The following is a 22,390-nucleotide window of genomic DNA, read 5'->3' as shown; positions in this document are numbered from 1 at the left end:
TATTAGTCTTTTTTTTTTTTTTTTTGAGATCAAATTTATTAGTCTTTATGTACACTATGAATGCATATATTTGATTTGTATATTGTGTAATTGTGAATGTACACACTATGAATGCATATAATTGGTTTAAATTAAATTCTGATGGTTCGACAAGGGGAAATCCAAGTTTGGTTGACGGTGGAGGGCTTATCCGTAATGAGAAGGGTGAGTGGGTGAAAGGGTATGCCCGAGCCATTGGTATCACGACTAGTGCTGCTGCGGAGCTTTGGGCTTTACGGGATGACATTTGTCTTTGCATTGCTCTCAAGCTGCCAGCTGTGGAAATAGAGTTGGATGCCAAGGTGGTCATTGATTTAGTGAGGGAAGATTCCAACAACCTGAACAATCTTGATGCGCTTGTGGCTGATTGCAAAGAGGGGCTGAAGAAGATTCCTTTTGTTAGACTCAAACACTGCTACAGAGAAGCCAATAAGTGTGCTGACAACTTAGCTAGGCGAGGTGCTCTTTTAGACCAAGATTTTGTTATTTTTATCCACCCTCCTTCAAAGGTGGAGCTGCTTATTAGTCTAGATGCCATAGGCACTTTGTATGACCGGTTTGTAACCTCCTCTTCAGAGGCTCTTTAGTTTGTTAATGAAATTCCTTTTTACCAAAAAAAAAAAAAAATGTTCTTAATTTTTTCTATGTATATGCATGAGGTTACAAGTTAATATGTTTTAATCATAAGATTATGTAATTAGTTATGTGATTTGTTTAAATTACTTTGTGAATTATATGATTAAAATATGCACACCACTATGTAATGGGTTGGAAAATATTTCTTTAAATTGATGGAAGAAAATTTTGTCTCTACCTCTATTTTAGATCACATTACATTGAAAAATTTGTAACTTTCCCTATTTTGCTGTTTTGTTTCCTTTAATTTTAAATCATTCATATGCACTTCAATCATATGACTATGTAATTAGTCAAGTGACTTGTTTAGAAGGCATAATGAATCATATGATTAAAACAACTACACTTCCACATAATAATTTGATATTTCTTTCAATTAATTTGAAGGAAGGTTTTGTCCTTAATTCTATTTTAGATCACATTAAATTGGCGGATTTGAAATCTTTTTCCAATTTGTTGTTTCTTTCCATTAACCCAACCACAAAAATGTTTTTTTTTTTTTCCTGGAATTTACCAATATTAAAAAGATCTTTTTACTATAAAAAAGCTTTTTTTTTTTGGGATAATTCAATAATGTTTTTTTTAATGGATAATTCAATATTTTTTTTTTTGTTGAGTTAATGGATAATTCAATAATTGAGAGAGACGAGGAATTTGTCTTTAGATGTTTTATTTAAAAAAATCAATAATAGTAAGTAAAACTATAAAACTCTTAAAAAAGAAGAACACTCTTAAAATAAAGAAGAAAATTTTTAAAAGGTTGATCAAAAAAAAAAATTTTTTTTTTAAAGGTTAATAAATAGGAAATAGTGATAACTTTTTTTTTTTTTTTTGGGATGAGCAGAAAAATAGTGATAACACTGTGCAGGTGGTCGGGTTGATTGATTCCTAACAAATACTAATTCAAAAAATAGATTCCTAACATATACGTGAACAAGTTTGCCAAGTTACCAAAATAAGAATTAGTAAAGTCTTTACTCTTTCCTTTTGGGTGAGCAAATAGGTAACTGCAAAGTGCAAAGTTAGAAACACATTAAATATCAATTTTGTTAAAAAAAATGAAAGCACGTTAAATATCAATTTTCTCTAGTAAATAAATTATAATTAAATATTTAACCAATTTCATCATTAAAAATTTAAAAATAATGACAGTTATACACTCTTTGTTACACACTCACTATTTACATATTGGCACATAGATTGAAATCGTGTTTTTAAGTTAAAACCCTCGAATCTTGTTTTTTCACAATTTTAACAAAAATCATATTTTAAAAATATAAATTAAAAATAAAATTTGTATCAAGTATTCAATAGTAATAAGTTCCAGTTTGCTCAACTGGTAAAAATTTTAATAGTTAAATAAGAAATTTGATGTTCAATCCCCGTCTATACCAAAAACTAATTAGTGTATTGGTCTGATGATAAATAGTTATTATCATAAGTAGATGCCATAAGTTAAAACTTTCTAATAAAATTATCTAAGTGTAGCCTTTTATTTTATTTTATTTTTTCATAAGTAAATATATATATATATATATATTTGAATAATTACATATACTATTATTAAAAGGTACTAATATTTATTGATATTAATAAATAAATAAAAACGAATATTATTATATGTGGATGGAGCGGTGACCGAAGTTGTGGTTTTGATTTGATTACTACGGACTACACTCTCTCTCTACATCTTCTGGATCTAGAGCTTCTTCTTTTCTCTGTTTGTCTCTGTTATCTTTGAAAAACAACAACAACACAAACACAGACTCCTTATATATAAAAATTAACATCACCAATTATTAGCTCCCCTTCCTCTCATTTCTCTGGTTTCAAACTCTCTCTCCTCTCTCGAACCTCCCAAAGCCATCAATTTGTTGCTCGATCTTTCTCTTCCAAAAAAAAAAAAAAAGCTTCAATTTCCAAACCTCTCTTCCTCCTCTCTGATCTGTAAAATAATAACAACAATATTCGATCTCTCAATTCGAGTTTTTCCTTCTATTTTTTTTTTTTTTTAATATTCGATCAGAAAGCTCTCTCTTGCTTGCTTTGTGTCTCAACAAAACCAGATAGAAAGAAGCATTTGGCTGTGAATGGAAAAAGAGAAAAAGTTTGTTATATTGAAATTATTATTATAGTTTGTGGTAATAGTAATAATAATTTCAATATTTTTCCAAAAATATACAAACAAAAAAAGAAAAACGAAAAAGAGTGAAGGTCACGGACCATGTTGTATTTGAAGCAACCAAGCTCCATTGTATGCAAAGGAATCTCGAAGCTCAAGCTGTGGTTATTTCTAGCAGACTGTTAATCGTTATCATCATATTCGGAGAAGATTGAATGCAATTACGATACTAATCCCTGAGCTCGACTCAGCTCAGGGTTTTTGAAGTTTAATTTTTTGTCTCTCTCTCTCTCTCTGTATCCGTATCAATGGCGGCGTGGTGCTTAGAGAACAACGGAGTCTCTTCTTCACAGTCCTCCATCACTGAAGAGCCTCTCGCCGCTCCTTCCTTCAATGCTTGTATGCAGAAATTCAGGCTCTACGAGACTCGATCGGTAATCGCATTTCTTTCATTTCTCATTTTTCTATATATATAAGATCTCTTCGTTTTTCCCGCAATTTCAATTCATGACTTTCGCTCAAAATTGAGTCGATTTAGATCAGTGTGTCCTCAGCTTCGCTTTCTGTGTTCTAGTTCAATTGCCAAGTTTCACTTTCACTAGGCAAGATCACAAAAAATGAACTAATTCAAGTTGTGCATTTGAGTCACTTGTACTTGCTGCACAACTGTATATATTTTTTTTCTTGGTTATAGAATGCTTCTTTTTATACTAGAACAAGTTTTAGAGGTCTAGCTGGTTAAAGCATTTGGAGTCTATGGCCGAGTTTACGCTTCGCCTACTGATTTCTTTTTTTTCTTTTCTTTTTTTTAACTCCTTTTGCAAACTATGTTCTATGAAATACAAGTTGCCACACATGTTTCATTTAACTGAGAGAATGAGGAGCACTTGTCAGGGTGCAGTCTTGTGGTTGGAGGCTTGAGATGAGCTGTAGACCCAGAAATCTTGGGTTCCATCCCCACTAGGAGTTCCTCGGGATTACTTGATACACGGTTCTGGCAGTTGGGATCCTGTATCTGTGGTTTACTCCCCAAGGGTGAGTCCAAACGGCCCACATCATCAAAAAAAAAAGAAAAGAAAAGAATGATGACCACCCTAACTGCTCTTGTTAGATTGAGCAAAGTGTTGAGATTGCCGTGTAAATGTAATAGGTCTCTCTCACTCCTTTTGATATTTTTATGCTATAGCAGAAGCTCCAATACCAATTATTGGGATAGCGGAGGCTCCTATAAGTCTTCTTCTTAGATAACTAAATTAACAAGCGTACACACTGGAACTTGAGAATTTACATGGCACGGCAAATATTTAATGAGGATTACAGCACTCTACCTCTCTTACATAGCGCTCACTTGTGGGTATCCTTTGCAACCCTAAAGAGCTATCAAACTACTCTTCTTCTAGGAGTTTTCTCCTCGATCAAGAGAATTCTTCTTGTAAGAGTTCTCTGCTCTCTTAAGAGAAATCTTCTTCTAAGAGTATTTCCTTCTCTTAGGATAACTCATGTGAGAGGACCCTTGGGTCAAAGCCACCAAAAACCTTCACAGTACTATCTATGTATAAGCCTTCAAATCCTATTCCTTGGTGTACAAGAAAAGGCCATTCATAAAGAGAACTAATGAAGGATGCTTGAATTTGAGCTGACGTGTACTTCACATCTTCAAACTGCACTGGTTTCTCTCCCTCCATACATTCCACATCAAACATAAAGGAATAAGATTCCAAATATTTGAATTAGGACCACTACACTGCCACCCACATAATAAATCAAGAACCTTCTTCGGTAATACCCACTGAACCCCAAGCAACCAGAATATCAAACTTCACAACTCAAAGGCCACACTACAATGAATCAAGATGTGGTCCACGGTCTCCTCACTACAACGGCACATACACACCAACTCACCATTGTGTAATCCCCCTTGATGAGGTTCTCACAAGGAATATACATTCTTTTCTGGGTTTGAGGGATACCTCAGTGGTTCCAGCACCTCTTGTGGAGCATTGGTAGTAGGTTGGAACCCCTCTAGCCCCTTTCCCCTATTTACCTTGCAAAAAAGAAAAAAGAAAAAGAAGAATGGTAATTCCTTTCGCACAAAAAAAAACCCCCAAAAAATTAACCAAATCAAATTTCCTTCGTCACCATATAGAGCCAAATACTTAACCAAGTCCAAATAGAGATTTGAGGCAATTTCCAACAAATCTCTATCTTGACTTAAATTTCTTCAAGCAATCTTCTTCTTTATTATCCACCATGTTAATGCAATTGCTATTCTCAAGTAGGATGATTATTGTTAGCACAGCCAAAGACAAACTTGCACGGGCTTATATAAAATAATTGCAAACTTGTACAAAATATTCCCCCAAACTATACTTGGACTAAGCAGGGAATTTGATACCATTTTTTATGCAATAGTGGAAGGTCTAATACCAATTATTGAAATAGCAAAAGCTCTTACATCCCTTGTGTGATAACACCTTACAGATTTGAACAAATAAAAGTAAAGAAAAATAAGAATACAAATGTTTACGTGTTTTCGCAAAATGCCTACCTCCATGGAGAGGGAGATCAAATCTATTATGCTCAATGAGGATTACAACACACAACCTCTCGTACATAGCTCTTGTCCTTTTGACCCCAAAAGAACTATTAAACAACTCTTCTTCTAAGAGTTTTTACCTTCTCTTAAGAGAGCTCTTCTTTTAAGAGTTTTCTCCTCTCCCCATATGGGATCCAAATAGCTAACAAAGTCAACTGTCCTTTCTCACCCAGAAAAGCCAAATAGGTAACCACTTCCAAATGGGAACTTGAGGAAAATTTCCAACAGATATTAATGGATTTTATATTGTAACTTGCTTTTTGTTATAAATAGTTATTTATCAGCAACCTATTTCTATCTTGGCATATTAAAATTGTGAATTATTTGGTTCATATGAAAGTTCGTCCTTTAATTGGTATATTGTGTTTAGCAGTAAATTTTCTGTAGACAAACCAACTTAAGCAAAAATCTACTATGTTTTATGCTGCAGAATTTTTACATGATAGGGAGGGACAAGGGTAGAACATATTGGAGAGTGCTAAAGATTGATCGGCTGGACCCTTGCGAGTTAAACATTCGTGAAGATTCTACCACATATACAGAAAGGGAATGCTCTGACCTTTTGAGGCGGATACATGAAGGAAACAAGTCCACGGGTGGACTAAAGTTTGTCACTACTTGTTATGGAATTGTTGGTATGCAGGGCCTTAGTGTGCATTCTTATTTCTTAATAAACCAACAACATTATGATGGTACTCATATTGGTTTGCTGTTTTCAGGATTCATCAAATTTTTGGGGCCTTATTATATGCTGCTTATCACAAAAAGAAGACAGATTGGTGCAATATGTGGTCATACTGTATATGCTGTCTCCAAGAGTGAGCTGATTCCGTTTCTGAATTCTACTGATGGGTCCAGTATCGCTAATTCTAGGAATGAGAACAGGTCATTAATCCATTCTCCATGTAAATGTATTTTGTCCATGGTACTTGTGAAGGGAACCATGAATGTTACTCAGCTTTGTATCTGTCTTTTGTGAAAATTAATGTTTCTGATGTGATTCTTCCAGTCTTTCTTTCTTTTTAACCTGGAATGAACATGCATTCTGACTTTGGACCATATTCTTTCTTTCATTTTATGCACTTCAAAGTTATAAGTTAGAGCATAATAAATTTGTGAATACAAGAATATGTTTTGACCATCTTAAATGAATAGTATATAGCCTATACTGACAGAATTATTTCACTTCTCCCCACTTTTAAACCTTCTTAGAGATACCATTAATTGTATTGGTAATTGTCATATTAAGTTCAGAGCTTCTGCTTTGATTGGTTACAAATGAAGCATGATTCATTTTTTAGTTAGTGCATAACACAAACACACACATGCCTAACCAAGTGTGTGGGGAATCTTTTTTATTGTCTCGACAGTTCCTTATTTAAACATATATCTTATTCTATTTTACCAATTATTCTTGCTCTAAACATGATCATTATTGTCGCTAACTTTTTATTCTTTGTTGAGTTGATATCTTAGATACAAGAAGCTCCTATGCATGGTGGATCTAACAAAGGACTTCTTTTTTAGCTACTCATATCATGTTATGCGTAGTCTTCAAAAGAACTTAAGTAATAACGAGACTGGCCATGTTCTCTACGAAACCATGTTTGTTTGGAATGAGTTCTTGACTCGGGAAATCCGGAATCACCTCCAGAATACTCTTTGGACAGTTGCTTTGGTTTATGGCTTTTTTAAGCAGGTAAGGAATGAATGATGTTTTTGATGATCTAACAATAACAAATTAAATTAGTATGGGGGATATTGATGTTAATATAACTTTCACATCATTCTGTTATAGCTGTTGCACGATTTCTTTTCTGTTCAGAAGATTCTTGGAACTTTCTGGACTCATTTGTGAATCCTAGTTTGCTGAAACATTACCATCATTGTTCAAATCATTTGAAATTTTATTGTACCAGCTTCTGACTCTGTTCATGTGCAATTTCATGTATTAATTGATGCCCTTCTCTTTGGAATGAGATTATTTAGTTCCTTCCTCTGTATTTTCTATGTCTTTGTACTTGTTTCGTATATGTACTTAAATCTTTGGAGTTAGTCTTATGAAGTGAGTATAATGCAGATACATAATATTTCTTTGGGAAATTATCATTCCTACTGAATGTTGTTATTGCTGGTTTACTACATTCGCTAAAATTTGTTGACTTGCTATTTTTAAATATTGTCTGCCCAACTATACAGATAATTATTTTGTTCTTTTTTTAATGTTTTATTATTATTTATTTATTCTTTTTATCTCTGATGGATTCATGCTACTCAAATCTAGGCAACACTCTCTGTGTCTGGACGAGAGTTCAAAGTGGCCCTCATTGCTAGACGTTCTCGTCACTATGCAGGCACCAGGTAAGAGTTCATACAGATTTGTCTTTTTCCTGGTTACACCACGTGCTTAGTATGGGGATGGATACACATACATGAGAAAATTACTTTTGAGTCATGTGGTTTATCAATGGTATTAAATTCAAATATAACCTTTTGAGAAACATGGATCAATCTTTTCCATATGTTATTTGGAATGCATTGTTCTAATGCTTCCTGGATTCAAGCTGCTTATATGGCTTTATAACCTTTCAATAAATATAATCTCTATACTGTTCATGCTATCATTGGATTAACCCAAATGAATAATTGACATAGTTCACCAGAAACTTATTTTTTTGTGGATTGATTTTGACATGACTCTCACTTGGTTGTGCAACATGAATTGGGTTCTGGGTTCTCTGGTTGCCATTGTTATAGAATAAAGATTATATGATATGGTTAAGATTGAGTATTTATTTACATCCTAAGTGTATATTTACCTCATGTGGCATATGAGGGCCTCACTTATTGTTTACTTCTAATTTAGGTATCTAAAACGAGGTGTAAATGATAAAGGTAGAGTTGCTAATGATGTTGAGACAGAACAGATTGTGTTTGAAGATGTTCCAGAAGGGCTTCCCATGCAAATAAGCTCTGTTGTCCAGAACCGAGGCTCAATCCCTCTTTTTTGGTCACAGGAAACTTCACGCTTGAATCTTAAACCAGACATTATATGTATGTCCTTGCATAAGTAGTGGCAGTTAAGTGTATGCCGTTTATTTTTGTAACTAACTTCTGTCCTTTTCCAGTGTCAAAGAAGGACCAAAATTATGAGGCTACCAGACTTCATTTTGAAAATCTTGTCAAGAGATATGGAAACCCCATAATTATTTTGAATTTAATTAAGGTCAGTTTCTTTATTGATTGATGGGTTTAGTAATTTTTGTCATCATTATTCATTATCTTTTTATCATCACTATCATATTTTCTTTCTATTCATTTATTTATTCTTCTTTATATATTGTTAAAAATTTCCTCAAGGAGAGAGCTTTACACTATGAAAGAGTCTTACTGACACTCTGAATATTAAAACACTTGATCTATATTTCATGTAACTTTTATTTTAACATACATTGTGATTGATTTTTGAAATTTGGCAATTGATAGACACGTGAGAAGAAGCCTCGAGAGTCCATTCTTCGTGCAGAGTTTGCTAATGCAATTGAGTTCATTAATAAAGATTTATCTGAGGAGAGTCGTCTTAGATTTCTTCATTGGGATCTACATAAACATTCTCGGAGGTATAAATGTGCTCAATTCTTCACCCCCCCCCCCTCTTATTTCTTTCATATAATTCTATATTTTCTTGAGAATTTGATTTTTATTGCAAAATTGTTTCTTACTCTTCCCCTGCAATTCCAGCAAAGCTACAAATGTTTTGCTACTTCTTGGCAAAGTGGCTGCATATGCACTTACGATTACTGGGTTCTTCTATTGCCAAGTAACACCAGCCTTGAGGCGTGAAGGGAGTCTAAGATGGCATTCCTCTGAGTAAGGTTTTTTTTTGGTCTGGTTTCTATGGTCATCTCACCAAATTATAAGATTAACTAATTTACATGTTTTCTGTTTTCAAAATCTGATGATGTGTGGCTGGCATTTGAAATTTGATGCAGGAATATAGATAATGGGGACTTATCTCCTCAGAGGCACTACGACACTGATGATGTGGATGCTGATAACTTTGAGAGGAAACTCAACGGTGGAAAGCATGGTGCTAGTAATGTTGCTAACGGGAATCATTCTGTCAAGGAACCCATGTTCCAAAGGGGAGTGCTCAGGACCAATTGTATAGATTGCCTGGATCGCACAAATGTTGCACAATATGCTTATGGATTAGCAGCTCTTGGACACCAACTTCATGCTCTGGGTGTTATAGACAAGCCAAAGATAGATCTTGATGCTCCTTTGGCAGACAATTTGATGGGATTTTATGAGAGAATGGGTGACACTCTTGCTCACCAATATGGTGGCTCAGCTGCTCACAACAAGGTAATTATCACTTGTGATTCTCTTTCAAAGTGCTTAGTATTTACTGCTTTCAAACTATAAAGTGTGTTGATGAAATTATGTATGCTTTCCTTTTTTTTTTTTTTTTTTTTTTTTTTTTTTTTTTGCCCTTCCTAAACTGATCATACTGAATTACTGGGTTAGAATTTTGCTTTTAAAATTGTTTTATTGGTGTAGGGTCTGTCTATGGATCTGATTTTGATTTACTACAATATTTTTTTTTGGGTGGTGGGGGGGTGTCTTATGTATTAATCCATTAAGAAGCTGAATGTGCTTAATTTTCGACTGACTAATTAAACTCTTATAAAAGATAATCTGGTCTGATAGTGTTATGATCTGATTGATTACTAGTATGTTTTTAAATACTAAATAATATCCACCATTATATTACCCAAGAGTTGATGGTGGATGCAAGTTCTGTATATGGCATTAGATAAGATTGTTTCCTTTTCAAAGAAGATACATATGATACCTTCACTAGGCAATTAGAAATATGGCACGTTCATTGTCTCTGACTCACTGTCACTTGTTCATTCGTAGGTTCTGTCCATATCTCTGGTTGCATTTCTATTATTTATAACTTTCCTGATCTTGTTTTTAAATTATTATTTTTATTATTATTTATAAGTAAATAAACCTTAAATAAAATTTGTGCAAAAGAGGCACTCAACCCTAATACAGCAGGATGTATAGAAGAGATAACACCCCAAAAGAAAGAAAGAAAGAAAATCCAAAAAATCCAAAAAATGTAGCAAAGAAGAGAAGGTAAGCAGCAGGAAGAATCCATCCAAGCATAAAGTATTTGCAGGAACAGCAACTTTAACTCCAGTAATGATGGCTCATGACCCTCAAATTTCCTAGAATTCTTCTCCCTGCAAAGACACTACGTTAGGCCTTCCATCTGTCTTACTACTACTATGCCTACCAAATTGCCCCGTCCAACTGGCAAACATGTTGACCTCCAACTTGGACATTTCCCAATCTATCCCAATTGAACTAAACACAAGCAACCAAAACTCTCTAGCCAAACTGCATTGGAGTAAAAGATGGTCCACGGTCAAACTCTCCCAATCTTACTTTGCATCACTCATTACTTTCTAAACATCTTTCATCTCTGAGCTCCTTTTATATATCTTTCTTAATTGAGTCAAATTTTCTGGATAACATTGATTAATCTTCTCATCTCTGAGCTCCTTTTATGCATTCTCTCATCCATCTGCAATGTTATTAGACTGAATGTTGTTTCCTTGTTAAATCGGATCATGATATATGGAATATACCCTGATTAGTCTGAGTCCAATTCGTTCATGGGCCTAGTTAGCTGGAAATGCATCCTTCTAAGTTTTTTGGCGTGAGAATATAGCTTTTATGACAGTTAAGAGGTGGACGGGCTGCAAAAACTGTATATGGATACTATAGTTGCTTTGGATATCTGTTCTGTGGATCAACTGTAACACTCTTACAAGTATTCATTATGTTTCCTAAATAATTATCTTAATCTTTATCAATCTGCTTCATTTGTTAACCTTTTCAACTTCTGGTGCCATAGATATTCTCTGAGAGAAGGGGTCAGTGGAAAGCAGCAACTCAGTCCCAAGAATTCTTCAGAACTCTTCAACGGTATTACAGCAATGCTTATATGGATGCAGAGAAACAAGATGCAATTAATGTGTAAGTCTTGCATTTGAAATCTTGTATTAATTTTTTGTAGAAAGAAAGGTCTATTTCTGGTTAAATCTTCTGGTGTCTGCCAGTTGTACACTGTTCTACAAGTTGAATATACATGTTGATTAATTGTTCTCTAGTCAGGGCATTTGTTTTTAGTGTCTTGGAATTTTTTTGGCTCAAATAATATAACTTATCCTCTTGCCTTTTCTAACTAAAGACGGGGGTGGCAGTGAGATGAGGTTTAGAGTGTGGTTTTACAGCAGTTTTATCAGGTACTGGGCTTCATAGCCAACCAGTATCCCTCCTCCTTCATTAGGGGTCCAGTGTTTGTATAGATGTAATGGGTACCAGAATATTCTTGCTGAGGTATGGAGGACATCAACTGCTGCAATGGTTGGAAGTCATGAATGGCTTTCAGCTGCTGCTGCTCAAGATTCTCTCCTGAAATTTTAGCTTAATCTGAAAATCCTAGACCAGGAGAAAAAACAACTTTCACAAAGCAACTGCCCTACCCCTGGATGCCGACTGCGTCCTTGTGGTAATCTCTTAGTTTCTATGCAGTGGAGACAATGAGGTTGGTCCATTAATTTTCTTCCTCTTGCTGCATTTTGCTCAAAAGGGTTGAAGGGAGATAGTGCATTAAATTTTTTGCAATGGCTAACTTGATCCTAAAGTATAAGTGCTTGCAGTTTTGTATTGCAATTTTATTTTTCAAATAATTTGTGCAGATTTCTGGGGCACTTTCGGCCACAACAGGGCAAACCTGCACTTTGGGAACTGGGTTCAGACCAGCACTATGATGCTGTGAGGAATGGACAAGCAAATGTTGATGAAGATGGAAGGTAAGAAGCTGGCTAAATAAAGCCTTGAACTTCATCAGTTAATTGCACCTGTTGGATAAAAGATATATTCTAGGCAAAAATAGATATATGCCCTCAAATGTTATCTGCCTTTCTTAATTTCAAGTTTCACTGGATCTCTTTTCTTTCAAGAAATATTCTTGAACAGGCTTGGCTTAAAACTGAATGACTGCTAGGATATGTACTTGTGAAAAGTTAGCGGTTTAATACCAAATAGACTTTCTATCCATTAACAGCATGCAAAAATATCTTTTTCATCAATGGTATGTAGGATGTGTTTTTTACTGATGGCTTATTGTTTCAATGGTATGAGATAATTGCTGATAGACTTTGGGCCTAAGTCATTAATAAAACCAGGTGTGGCACTGAACTGATGCCTGAGTTTTATGGTGCCTTTTTGCCTACTATTTAGCTATGATGAAAATTTTTCTTCTTTTTATATAATTTTAAATCACAAAAATGATTTAATTGTTGAAATCAAAGTATACCATGTAAGATAGTAAATGTTATCCAAAGTTGCAAAGAATCATCTATGATGGGGGTTAAAATCCTACATACTTAAAAGGAAAGGCAATAAAGCAGCTTATTTGTTGAAAAAAATATGACAATGATATTAAAGAAAATAAGTTTGATATCATGATTTTCTGAGAATTTTTATGGGAAAAATCTAGCGGGTCAAGATCATGTCTACCTTAATTTTTCCTCTCAAACCAAAAAAAGAAAAAGAAAAAAGATTTTATAAATTACTAATGGTAATGCATACTTTATGGACTGCTGAATTTTTGTTGTGCTTACTTTAACCAAAATATCTGTTACAGCCATTGCTGCTTCAGCTTATTTGATAATTGTTGAAATTTTTTATTTTTCAAGGTCAATTTTCAAACGATCCTTATCAGATGGGAACCTTTGTCGTGATATCATCTCACCCATATCAGCCACAAATGTGAAGCAGGTGAAAATGTCTCACTCTGCTTTACCTGATCAATCACAAGGAGCAAGAAACTTCCTATCTGAGTCTTCACCAGAAATCTCAACTTGTGACAGTGATATAGCTTTTTCAAGGTTTGGTTACATTACTGTCATTGTTGGATTCCTTAAAGCCATTGTTCAAACTTCAATTGGTTTACCATCATTTTCCTTTTCTTGTTCTCTTGGTGAATACACTTTATGGATATAAATAAATATAAGATATGATTTTCTTTTTGGCTGTGTTCTGTATTTTCTTTTCCTTTTTTTTATTTTTTGGTTTTGTTTTTTGGGGTGGTGTTTACTGTGTTGGTTTGTAGCTATGCTTTGTAATCTGTTTTAAATTTTTTTTTTTTCTTTCGCTACCAGTTTGTAGTTTCTGTGGGTTTAGCAGTTGTTGGCTTTTGCCATTAACTGCATGTTAAAAGGATCATTGTGCTTAATAAAGTTTTTGCTCATTCATGGGGGAAGATTTTTTGGGTGGGGGGGGTATATAGAGAGAGAGAGAGAATGGTTGGAAGGTGGTAGAGTAGGTTTAGGGTAAAAGATAAAGGCCTATGAACAAGTCCTCATTTATTTGTCCAAAACTAAAGTTAAAGAAAAAACATGTTTATATATTGGGTTGGACTGCATTGTCTGGCTTGACAGGCCTCAGATAATTGTACAAGACTGGCTAAATATGGGCCAAGTGTGTCAGGTTGGGTGGGCCACCTGGCCCATGATTGGGTCTAATACCAATTGTTCTAGAAGTTTAAACTGTTAAGAAATGATGAATTTAGATAATTTAATTTAAAACTCTCCCTTCATGTGTTGACCTAAATTGCCCTTATTAAGTGGGGCCCAACATGTGAGAAATTTTTTAAATGGGAGGTAAGGTGGAGATATGGTTTGAACCCAAGACTACTCTGCTACCATGATAATTCCAAAAGTATAAGCTGTTAAGAAATTTTGAATTTAATCATTTAATCTAACAGGGTTCATGTGTTTCTGATTAGACACAGAAATTCTTGCTGGGTTGTTAGACCTGTTTGAAAGTTGCAAAATAGCTATTTTGATTTGTGTCAATAAACTAGTTTCATATGATGTATTTTTGACATTTTCACTGTATTTCATTGCATAATTATGTATTTAGTTAGTCTTTGCTATCTCATTTCATTTATCAGCAATTAATTGAGTGGCACCACCATTTATTAAATTCATATAAGTGAATGCATTCATAACGATATGCAGCATGGTTTACTTTTGGGATACATAAAACTAATTTGGCCCCTCTCCTGTGGATGTCTTTATGTAGGTATACTCCTTCAATGCCTCGCAGGCAGCTTTTTGGAGATGTGCAAAGAGATCGATGCCCTGAGAGTGATCGCACTTACTATTGTGAACATGGTGATGCATCTACCTGCTCAAATTTTCTTGACCTAGACTGGTTATCTTCCTCTGGGAATTCATGTGAGGAAGACCAATCCGAGGGGTAATTTTTATTTAGCTCTAAGATGGTGATAATCTTGCTAGTTAATTTTGCAAAAGCCCAAACATAAAAAATAACCATCTAAGCATGAAAAAGCTTAGAGCAAGAATCACAAACTTCTTTGTTGCAATGGTAAAAATCTAGCATGGTGAATAGAAAGTGTGTACATTTGATTGTTTAGAGTGACCACTTCACGGAAAATGTTTAAAATCAGGCTAACAAAGTATGAACACGGAATGTTGGAGCAAGAATCACAAACTTCTTTGTTTCAATGGTAAAAATCTATGAGGGTGAATAGCAAGCGTGCATGTTTGATTGTTTAGAGTGGCCACTTCATGGAAAATGTTTAAAGTCAGGCTAAGAAGCATGGACTCGGACATGACAAAACACGACATGAGACAACAATTCTTGAAAAGTTAGGACATTACATGGTGATGATACGAAAATTAATTAATTAATTAATATATATCTTTGGTTATAATTGATTTATTTTCAGGCATTTTTATGTTTATTTTAACTTTTCAAATATAAATAACTATAAAAATCTTTAAAAACATATCCAAAATCAAAGAAATATTTTTCAAATAATTTTTTTCCCCTCCCTACACATTGGAACATGCATGAAGGAGTGTTCCCAGCATGTCCATGCTTCTTAAAAATTAGGACCATATCCAGATAACCCCTCTCAGTATCCTACTCTCGCAGGATCATTACCCAGTAATGATCCTGCGAGAGTAGATTGTTTGTTGTTGGTGTGTTTCCTTGTAGCTTTTGTAACAAGGTTGTTAACTCACATTTGAACTATAACTGAAGAAGTTCACCTCTCCAAATATGGCTGCAGGACATCAGTGCGCACAAATTCTTCACTTGCTGGGCTCTCATCAGAAAATGTTGTCAATGGAGTGATGGGAGAAACTACCCCATCCACAAGTGAATATGGATACAGCATGAAAGTAAGTACCTCCTTTGGATGTTAGTAGCAATGTAGCATTGATGTTATGAATGGACAGTACTTAGATAGAAGTTGTCTCAAATTATGTGGGAAGTATACATGCAATAGTTACTTGTATACCGAACTTGAAACATTAGTTGATACACTGAGATATCTCATTTGCAAACACCTTTTAATTGTTATATTTTTTTCTAATAAAATATAAAAAGATTAAGAAATTATATTTTGGGTAGTTGTTCTAGACAAGTGAGTATGGATACAGCATGAAAGTAAGTACCTCCTTTGGATGTTAGTAGCAATGTAGCATTGATGTTATGAATGGACAGTACTTAGATAGAAGTTGTCTCAAATTATGTGGGAAGTATACATGCAATAGTTACTTGTATACCGAACTTGAAACATTAGTTGATACACTGAGATATCTCATTTGCAAACACCTTTTAATTGTTATATTTTTTTCTAATAAAATATAAAAAGATTAAGAAATTATATTTTGGGTAGTTGTTCTAGACAATTAGTTGTCATGTTTGTTAAGAGTTAGTTGAGGTATTTAGTCAATTTTACAATTTATAGTTAGGATCAAGATCCTCTAGAGTTCTTGGAGAACTCTACAATATAGAGTTCTTTAAATCCTCACTTCTTTTTTTATACAATAAAGGGCCAAGATTATGCCACATCATTAATCCGCTGATATAACCCTAAAATAATGGTTTCAAAAAAATCATTCTTAGTCAATATGACAGTTAAACTAAACCATGTTTCTAAGGGGCAAAGAGCCCCAAAATTAAGACTGCCCAAGGTTAACCTGTCCACCTCCCTCCCCCTCTGATGGCTAGTTACCAGAATCATATTCTCACCTCAAGATGGAAGGTGGCAACCAAAATAAAAGCAGCCTATTGCTTAAGAGTTTGGATCAGGCTCCTAATAAGCCTGCAGTGGTGGGAACATTCCCCGATCTCTCTCTCCCATACTCTCTCATGTCATTCAATGATGGAAGTCTTAATCAAAATAAGAGATTCCTTTAAGTTCTCCCTTTCTCTTAGGCTTGCTAGCCTTTAGAACTAAAAAGACAAGACAATGCAATCCCATGATGTGCTCAGGAAAAAAAAAAAAAAAAAATTAAGGCCCTGTTTGGTTTGAGAGTGAGCCATATCTCATCACTCATCACCCAAAACTCATCATCGTATAACTCATTTTTTTAACTTGAAAACCCCCAAGACCCATCTCAACTCTGTTTGGCTCATAAATCCGGTAGAGTTTTCTTTCTAAAAGCTCAAATATTATCACTTTATGTGGGACCCATGGACTGATTGAGTTCAGACTCTCTTCTTCTCCTTTCACTTCTTTTTCTCTAATCTCTCAGACTCTCTCTCTAGCCAGACTGCTGCTTCTAATTTCTCTGCTCTTTCTCTAATCTCTCAGACTCTCTCTCTCTCTCTCTCTCGCCGGACCCAAGAAGCTCCTTCGAAGCTTCGTTCATGGCTGACCAACAAGGTCAGCCGCTCCCCTCTCCTCACTAGCCACTACAATTTGAGTGATGGAAACAAAAATTGAAAACAAATCCAAACAAGCTTCTCATGCGTGGGACCCACCATATTTGAGTGATGAGTGAGTGAAAACATGAAATTCAAACAGCTCCTAAACATTTCATGAACGTGTGTAAAATTTTCAATTTTAGATAAAAAGGAAGACAAGTGAGGCTGTTTCACAAATAAACCAGAACTTTTGATGGAGATAGACACCATAGTGATGTAATGGAAAGGCACATAGGTTTTGCTTGTGTGGCTCTTGGAAACATAAACGTTATAGTGATAAGAATTATTTTATTTTTCAAACCATTATTGTGATGAAGTTGAACAGAATTTGCTTTGATGGAGATGGACATCATAATGGTGTAATGGAAAGCTAAACAGATTTTTCTTGTGTGGCTCTTGGAAATGCAAACATCTTAGTGATAAGAATGATTTTTCTTTTAAACCATTATTATTTTAGGGTGGATGGATGATGTGGTATAATCTTGGCCCTTTTTAGGATCTTGATGCTACCATAAAATCTAGACTCATTAAAGCACATACTTTTGTATGCTTACCATTTCATTTTATTCTTTCCTCAAGAGAAATGGCATTACAAAGGTCTTAAATTAAAGTATTGTCCTTACAAATATACAACAAAATAGATACAGGTAGGTCTGGAGGCAATAGGAAATCTTCGGCACCATGCTTTTCAGCCCATTTGACTAGAGAGTATGCTAAGGCCATAGTCACGGATATGTTATCTTTACAAATATACAACAAAACCGTGAGTGTGCTACCTTATTTTTATCCAATCAAATTGAAACACAAAACCCCCCCTACTTGAAGCCAACTCACGGACATCATGCAGGACATACCCCACTTCCCATTTTGAGCCGCAGCACTTGCATTCTTGATTGTGACTATTACCACTTTAGCGTCACTTTTAATTATGAATTTCTCCCTTTCTCTAGAGCCACTTCAACTGTATCCCTCAAATTGTATTGTTGTCCATCTTTAAACCTCATCACCAATCACAACCTCAACAACTATTTGAGTCGTTAACCTTTTTACTTCAATAACTATTTGAGACATCAACCTTTTTACTATTGTACTAGCTATTTCTTGATATGCATGATAACTTTAAAAATTAATATATGTCAAAAAGAAAAACTCTTTATATGCACATAATAATTAAAAATATAAAAATAATCTTAAAAAATATTTGCTCTCTCTCTCTCTCTCTCTCTCTCTCTATATATATATATATATATATATTTTTTTTTTTGGAGAGAGTTTCAACTTATTATGATGTCTACTTCTGATGATAGCTCTTTATCATCAGATAAAAACACCAATCAACCTCAGATATATTATTCAACCATCAGAGATTTTACCAGTTGAGTTAATTGAAACCCACTATATATATAAATGTGGAATACATGTATTAGTAATTCAAAAGGAATAGTTATTCATCTCTAAGAGAGTTGTAATAGTTATTTCTTGATACATGTAATTAATATATGTCAAAAAGAAAAACTCTTTATATGCACATAATAATTAAAAATATAAAAATAATCTTAAAAAATATTCTCTCTCTCTCTATATATATATATATTTTGGAGAGAATTTCAACTTATTATGGCGTCCACCTCTGATGATAATTCTTTATCATCGGATCAAGACACCAATCAACCTCAAATCTTTTATTCAACTATCAGAGATTTTACTAGTTGAGTTAACTGAAACTCACTATATATATATATATATATATATATATATATATAAATGTGGAATACATATAATAGTAATTCAAAAGGAATAGTTATTCATCTCTAAGAGAGTTGTAATAATTATATCTTGATACGTGTAATAACTTTAAAAATTAATATATGTAAATTTTTTTTCTACATGCACATAATCCTTAAAAAATAATATCTCTCTCTCCCTCTCTCTCTCTCTCTATTATTTATTAAAAATGAGTTTATAGATTAAATAGTAAATAACGTTCATTAGCACAAAATTTGGCATGCGTGTTAAGATTATATGTTTTTTTTAAAAAAAATACTAAGTATTTTTAACACACACACGGGGAGAAGGGAGAAGGTTTTAAAGAAACCGATAGTGATGTATATCCAAAAGGGTCTAACTCTTGGATACACAGCACAGATTTTAAACCTTTTTGACTCATACTCATTTTCCAATGTGGGATTAACCCATAGTTTATATGCAATATATATTCCAATGATGAGATTTTTATAATATTATTTTAATAAAAATTATTAAGTGGTGTACCATTTCTCAAAGTTGACCTTGACCCATATATTCTTATAAAAAACAAAAATATTTTTTTATCAGAATTTGAAAAATAGAAAATGAGCATAACTTTTCAAATATTTTATTTTCGGATAATTAAGTCCAATGTAAATATAAATATATAAGTAAGATATTTCGTAAATATAATTTATGAAAGAACAAAGTTTGGGTACAAATTTATTTATAATTAATAGCTACAACTATTAGTAAAAAAATTAACATGATTACATATTTTGAAAATCTAACTGTTGGATTGTATGTTTTTTATGTTCTTAACACGCATGTCAAATTTCATTCCAATCGGATGTTATTTACCATTTGATCCATAAACTTATTTTCTATGCATAATTTTAGACTACAAAGACTTGAAATTTAAACTTTTGATTGATGACATAGTTATTGATTTTTTATTTTCTGAAAATTTTGCAAGCATGGAAGATATAAGAAGAAAATGTAATCTAATTGTGGATTTGTCAATAAAATGTGAGCGTAGTTGTAGCCAAACTTTTTCCTTTGTGAAATACAAGCTTGGGTTTGTTCAAAATTTATAACCAAACATATGAATAGGATACAACATCTTCTGTTATCAATAATACATAATTCCTATTCCTATTCCTAATGTAATTATCATCCAGAGTGTCAAAATGTGCCCCTGGTTTCACCCAGCCATCCGCTGTCTTTTCGCAAACCTCTCTAGAGACCCTTCCATCAGCACCCCTTTCCATTAGTATGTGGTGTCAACTTTAAACCTCCAACAAAACTGCAATACTTCCTGTGAATATTTCTCCCTAGTTCTTGTGTGTCCTCTCCTTATCTGTCAAAACAAACTCTGTTCCTAATTTACCATAGAGTGCTCTATCAATAATATTTCCTCATCTTGTACATCTCCCTTTCTTAGCAGAGATTGGGGCAACGTATTACTTTAAAAGTTCTATTGCCAAGGTATCCTCACAACTTGGATATGATCAAATCTTGGATCCCATTGAGTACCAAACCAAGCTATCCTTACAACTTCACAATAAAGAAATAGATGGATTTTGGTTTTTCTTTCTTTACCACATAAAGGGCAAAGATCATTCTCCTTATTCAAGTACTTTGCTAATTTATGCTTCAATGGAAAGTCAACAGTGTTTTCACTCTCCATGGAAGCATTTTTATCCATTCATGTTGTTCACTTTTCCAAATGCCTGCCCACAGCATTTTGCACCTCGTATTGAACCGGAGTATTTGATCTGCCCAATATTTCTTGACCAAGAACATCAGTTTTCTATCCTCAGGCCTCTCAATCTGATCTTCCCTCGGGCCTTGGCACAACAGAGAGGAATCATTATAATTGCCTGCACAGATTCATCCATAAACAGCTGCTATAATCTATGTTCATCACACTCCCATCCGTCTGACTTTTAGTAAATTTGAAATAACCAATGGCTGGTTCCTGGCTTATTCAGACCTCATGGTTGGCTTGAAGCCTTTTTTGATAATTCAACAATTGGGGGAGGAAGAGTTTGATCCCTAGATGATTTCTTTGGAAACATTAGGAGGTGCCAACCAAATGAGCTACAAGGCTCTTGGTGGTTGGCTTGAAGCCTTTGATCCAAGTTATGCAAGGATCAATTCAAACATCCACATTCTGACCTCTATTTAAGCTTCAATTGTTGGTTGGTCTGATGGTTTATACTATTACTTTCAGTATTTAGAGAATGCGTACTTAAGTTTTTATTCAACAGGTGATATCTGCTAATGCAACTTCTTTTCCTGTGTTATACGTATTGCACAGAATTCTGAGGTTCTTGAGGACTATTCAGCCTGCTTTGTGAATTGGGTGGACCAAGGAGAGATGCTGTGTCATTGAAGTTAGGCTCATTTCCTCCCCTAATTTAGTATATTCCCACTATCATTTCTTAGGCTTCTGCAACGATGCTGATCCACTAAGAAGAGACTAATGAGAGTATGCAGGCATAGCGGGAACAAGGGATGCAGGAAACAGTGAAACCGGGCATTCTGTATGACGTATTTCCAAGAAAGCAATCCATCTGGGCTCTACGACTTAAACCATTAATATCCATCGAAAAATCCCAGTCAGTACCCGATATCAGTAGAAGAGTAAATAGGCAACAGTTAAAATTCTTTTTGGAGCTCGTTGTTCACTTCATCCCGTTCATGTAAATATTATCACCCTGCTCATGGAAGCTCCACTTGTAGAATTGCAGGTCATTGATTCTTTTTAATTGCTTCATCTTTATCTGTGGTCAAGCATGCTTGCGATCAGGTGTTTGGATGATATCCCTACCATTGTAGAGGAACTGCCGTTTGAGGTGTCTGGTCCTAGAGCCCGAAGATAAGTCCCTATGGACGTTTTGACGTGACTTTGGTTCATTGAAATTGACATTTCTTTATGCCAAGCTTGCAAGCTTGCTGGCAATTAGTGTATGGAAATCTTTGTAACAAAATTGTAATAGAAAAATGTGCGGAATGATCTTAACTAGCTTGATTAAGCTGCCATATGACATGCCTTGGTCAAGAGAGAACTCGTTAAGTTTGTGAAAGCTAACTCATATGCACCGGCCGTTGCTATTTACAGCGCAAGTAATAAATGGAAGAAAAAAAAATCGTAATATTTGCAAATTGCCCAATTGGACTCATCTTTTACTCAACAAAGTGGTTGCGTTTTGATCCCAAAAGACAGGACTGTCAAATATAGGGAGAAATGTGGATCAAAAACTGCCATGTAAAAAGTAAACAAACCTTTAATGAATTGCATCATTGTCACGTGATACTACCAGTATCTTTTTTCTTTTGGTAAACGTGATACTACCAGTATCACTTTTAGAAAATGTCGTATTAAATACACAATGCTTGCTTCTATCGGG

General features: G+C 34.3%; 1 protein-coding gene across 2 annotated transcripts; it reads left to right on the top strand.

Annotated features, from left to right (window-relative positions):
* The first annotated feature begins 2,381 nt into the window (after positions 1–2,381).
* LOC115969575 (phosphoinositide phosphatase SAC3-like) lies at positions 2,382–22,137 on the top strand. Of its 2 annotated transcripts, none has more exons than XM_031089253.1 (16): positions 2,382–3,231; positions 5,824–6,028; positions 6,113–6,278; positions 6,870–7,092; positions 7,678–7,754; positions 8,260–8,447; positions 8,522–8,619; positions 8,880–9,013; positions 9,135–9,263; positions 9,386–9,761; positions 11,329–11,450; positions 12,176–12,289; positions 13,178–13,369; positions 14,568–14,744; positions 15,583–15,713; positions 15,982–16,187. In XM_031089253.1, exons 1-16 carry the CDS (start codon positions 3,106–3,108, stop codon positions 15,984–15,986), a joined length of 2,463 nt encoding a protein of 820 aa, XP_030945113.1. In that variant the 5' UTR covers positions 2,382–3,105; the 3' UTR covers positions 15,987–16,187. The 2 variants fall into 2 exon arrangements, with proteins under 2 accessions (XP_030945113.1, XP_030945112.1); XM_031089252.1 differs by lacking the exon at positions 15,982–16,187 and adding an exon at positions 21,298–22,137 and having other exon boundaries at positions 2,383–3,231; positions 15,583–15,694.
* Positions 22,138–22,390: the final 253 nt, after the last annotated feature.

This window comes from Quercus lobata, chromosome 11 (genome assembly GCF_001633185.2).
Source record: "Quercus lobata isolate SW786 chromosome 11, ValleyOak3.0 Primary Assembly, whole genome shotgun sequence".
NCBI classification, from domain to species: Eukaryota; Viridiplantae; Streptophyta; class Magnoliopsida; order Fagales; family Fagaceae; genus Quercus; species Quercus lobata.
Note: the sequence above shows the minus strand (reverse complement) of the source record. Positions and strands in the feature narration are given on the sequence as shown.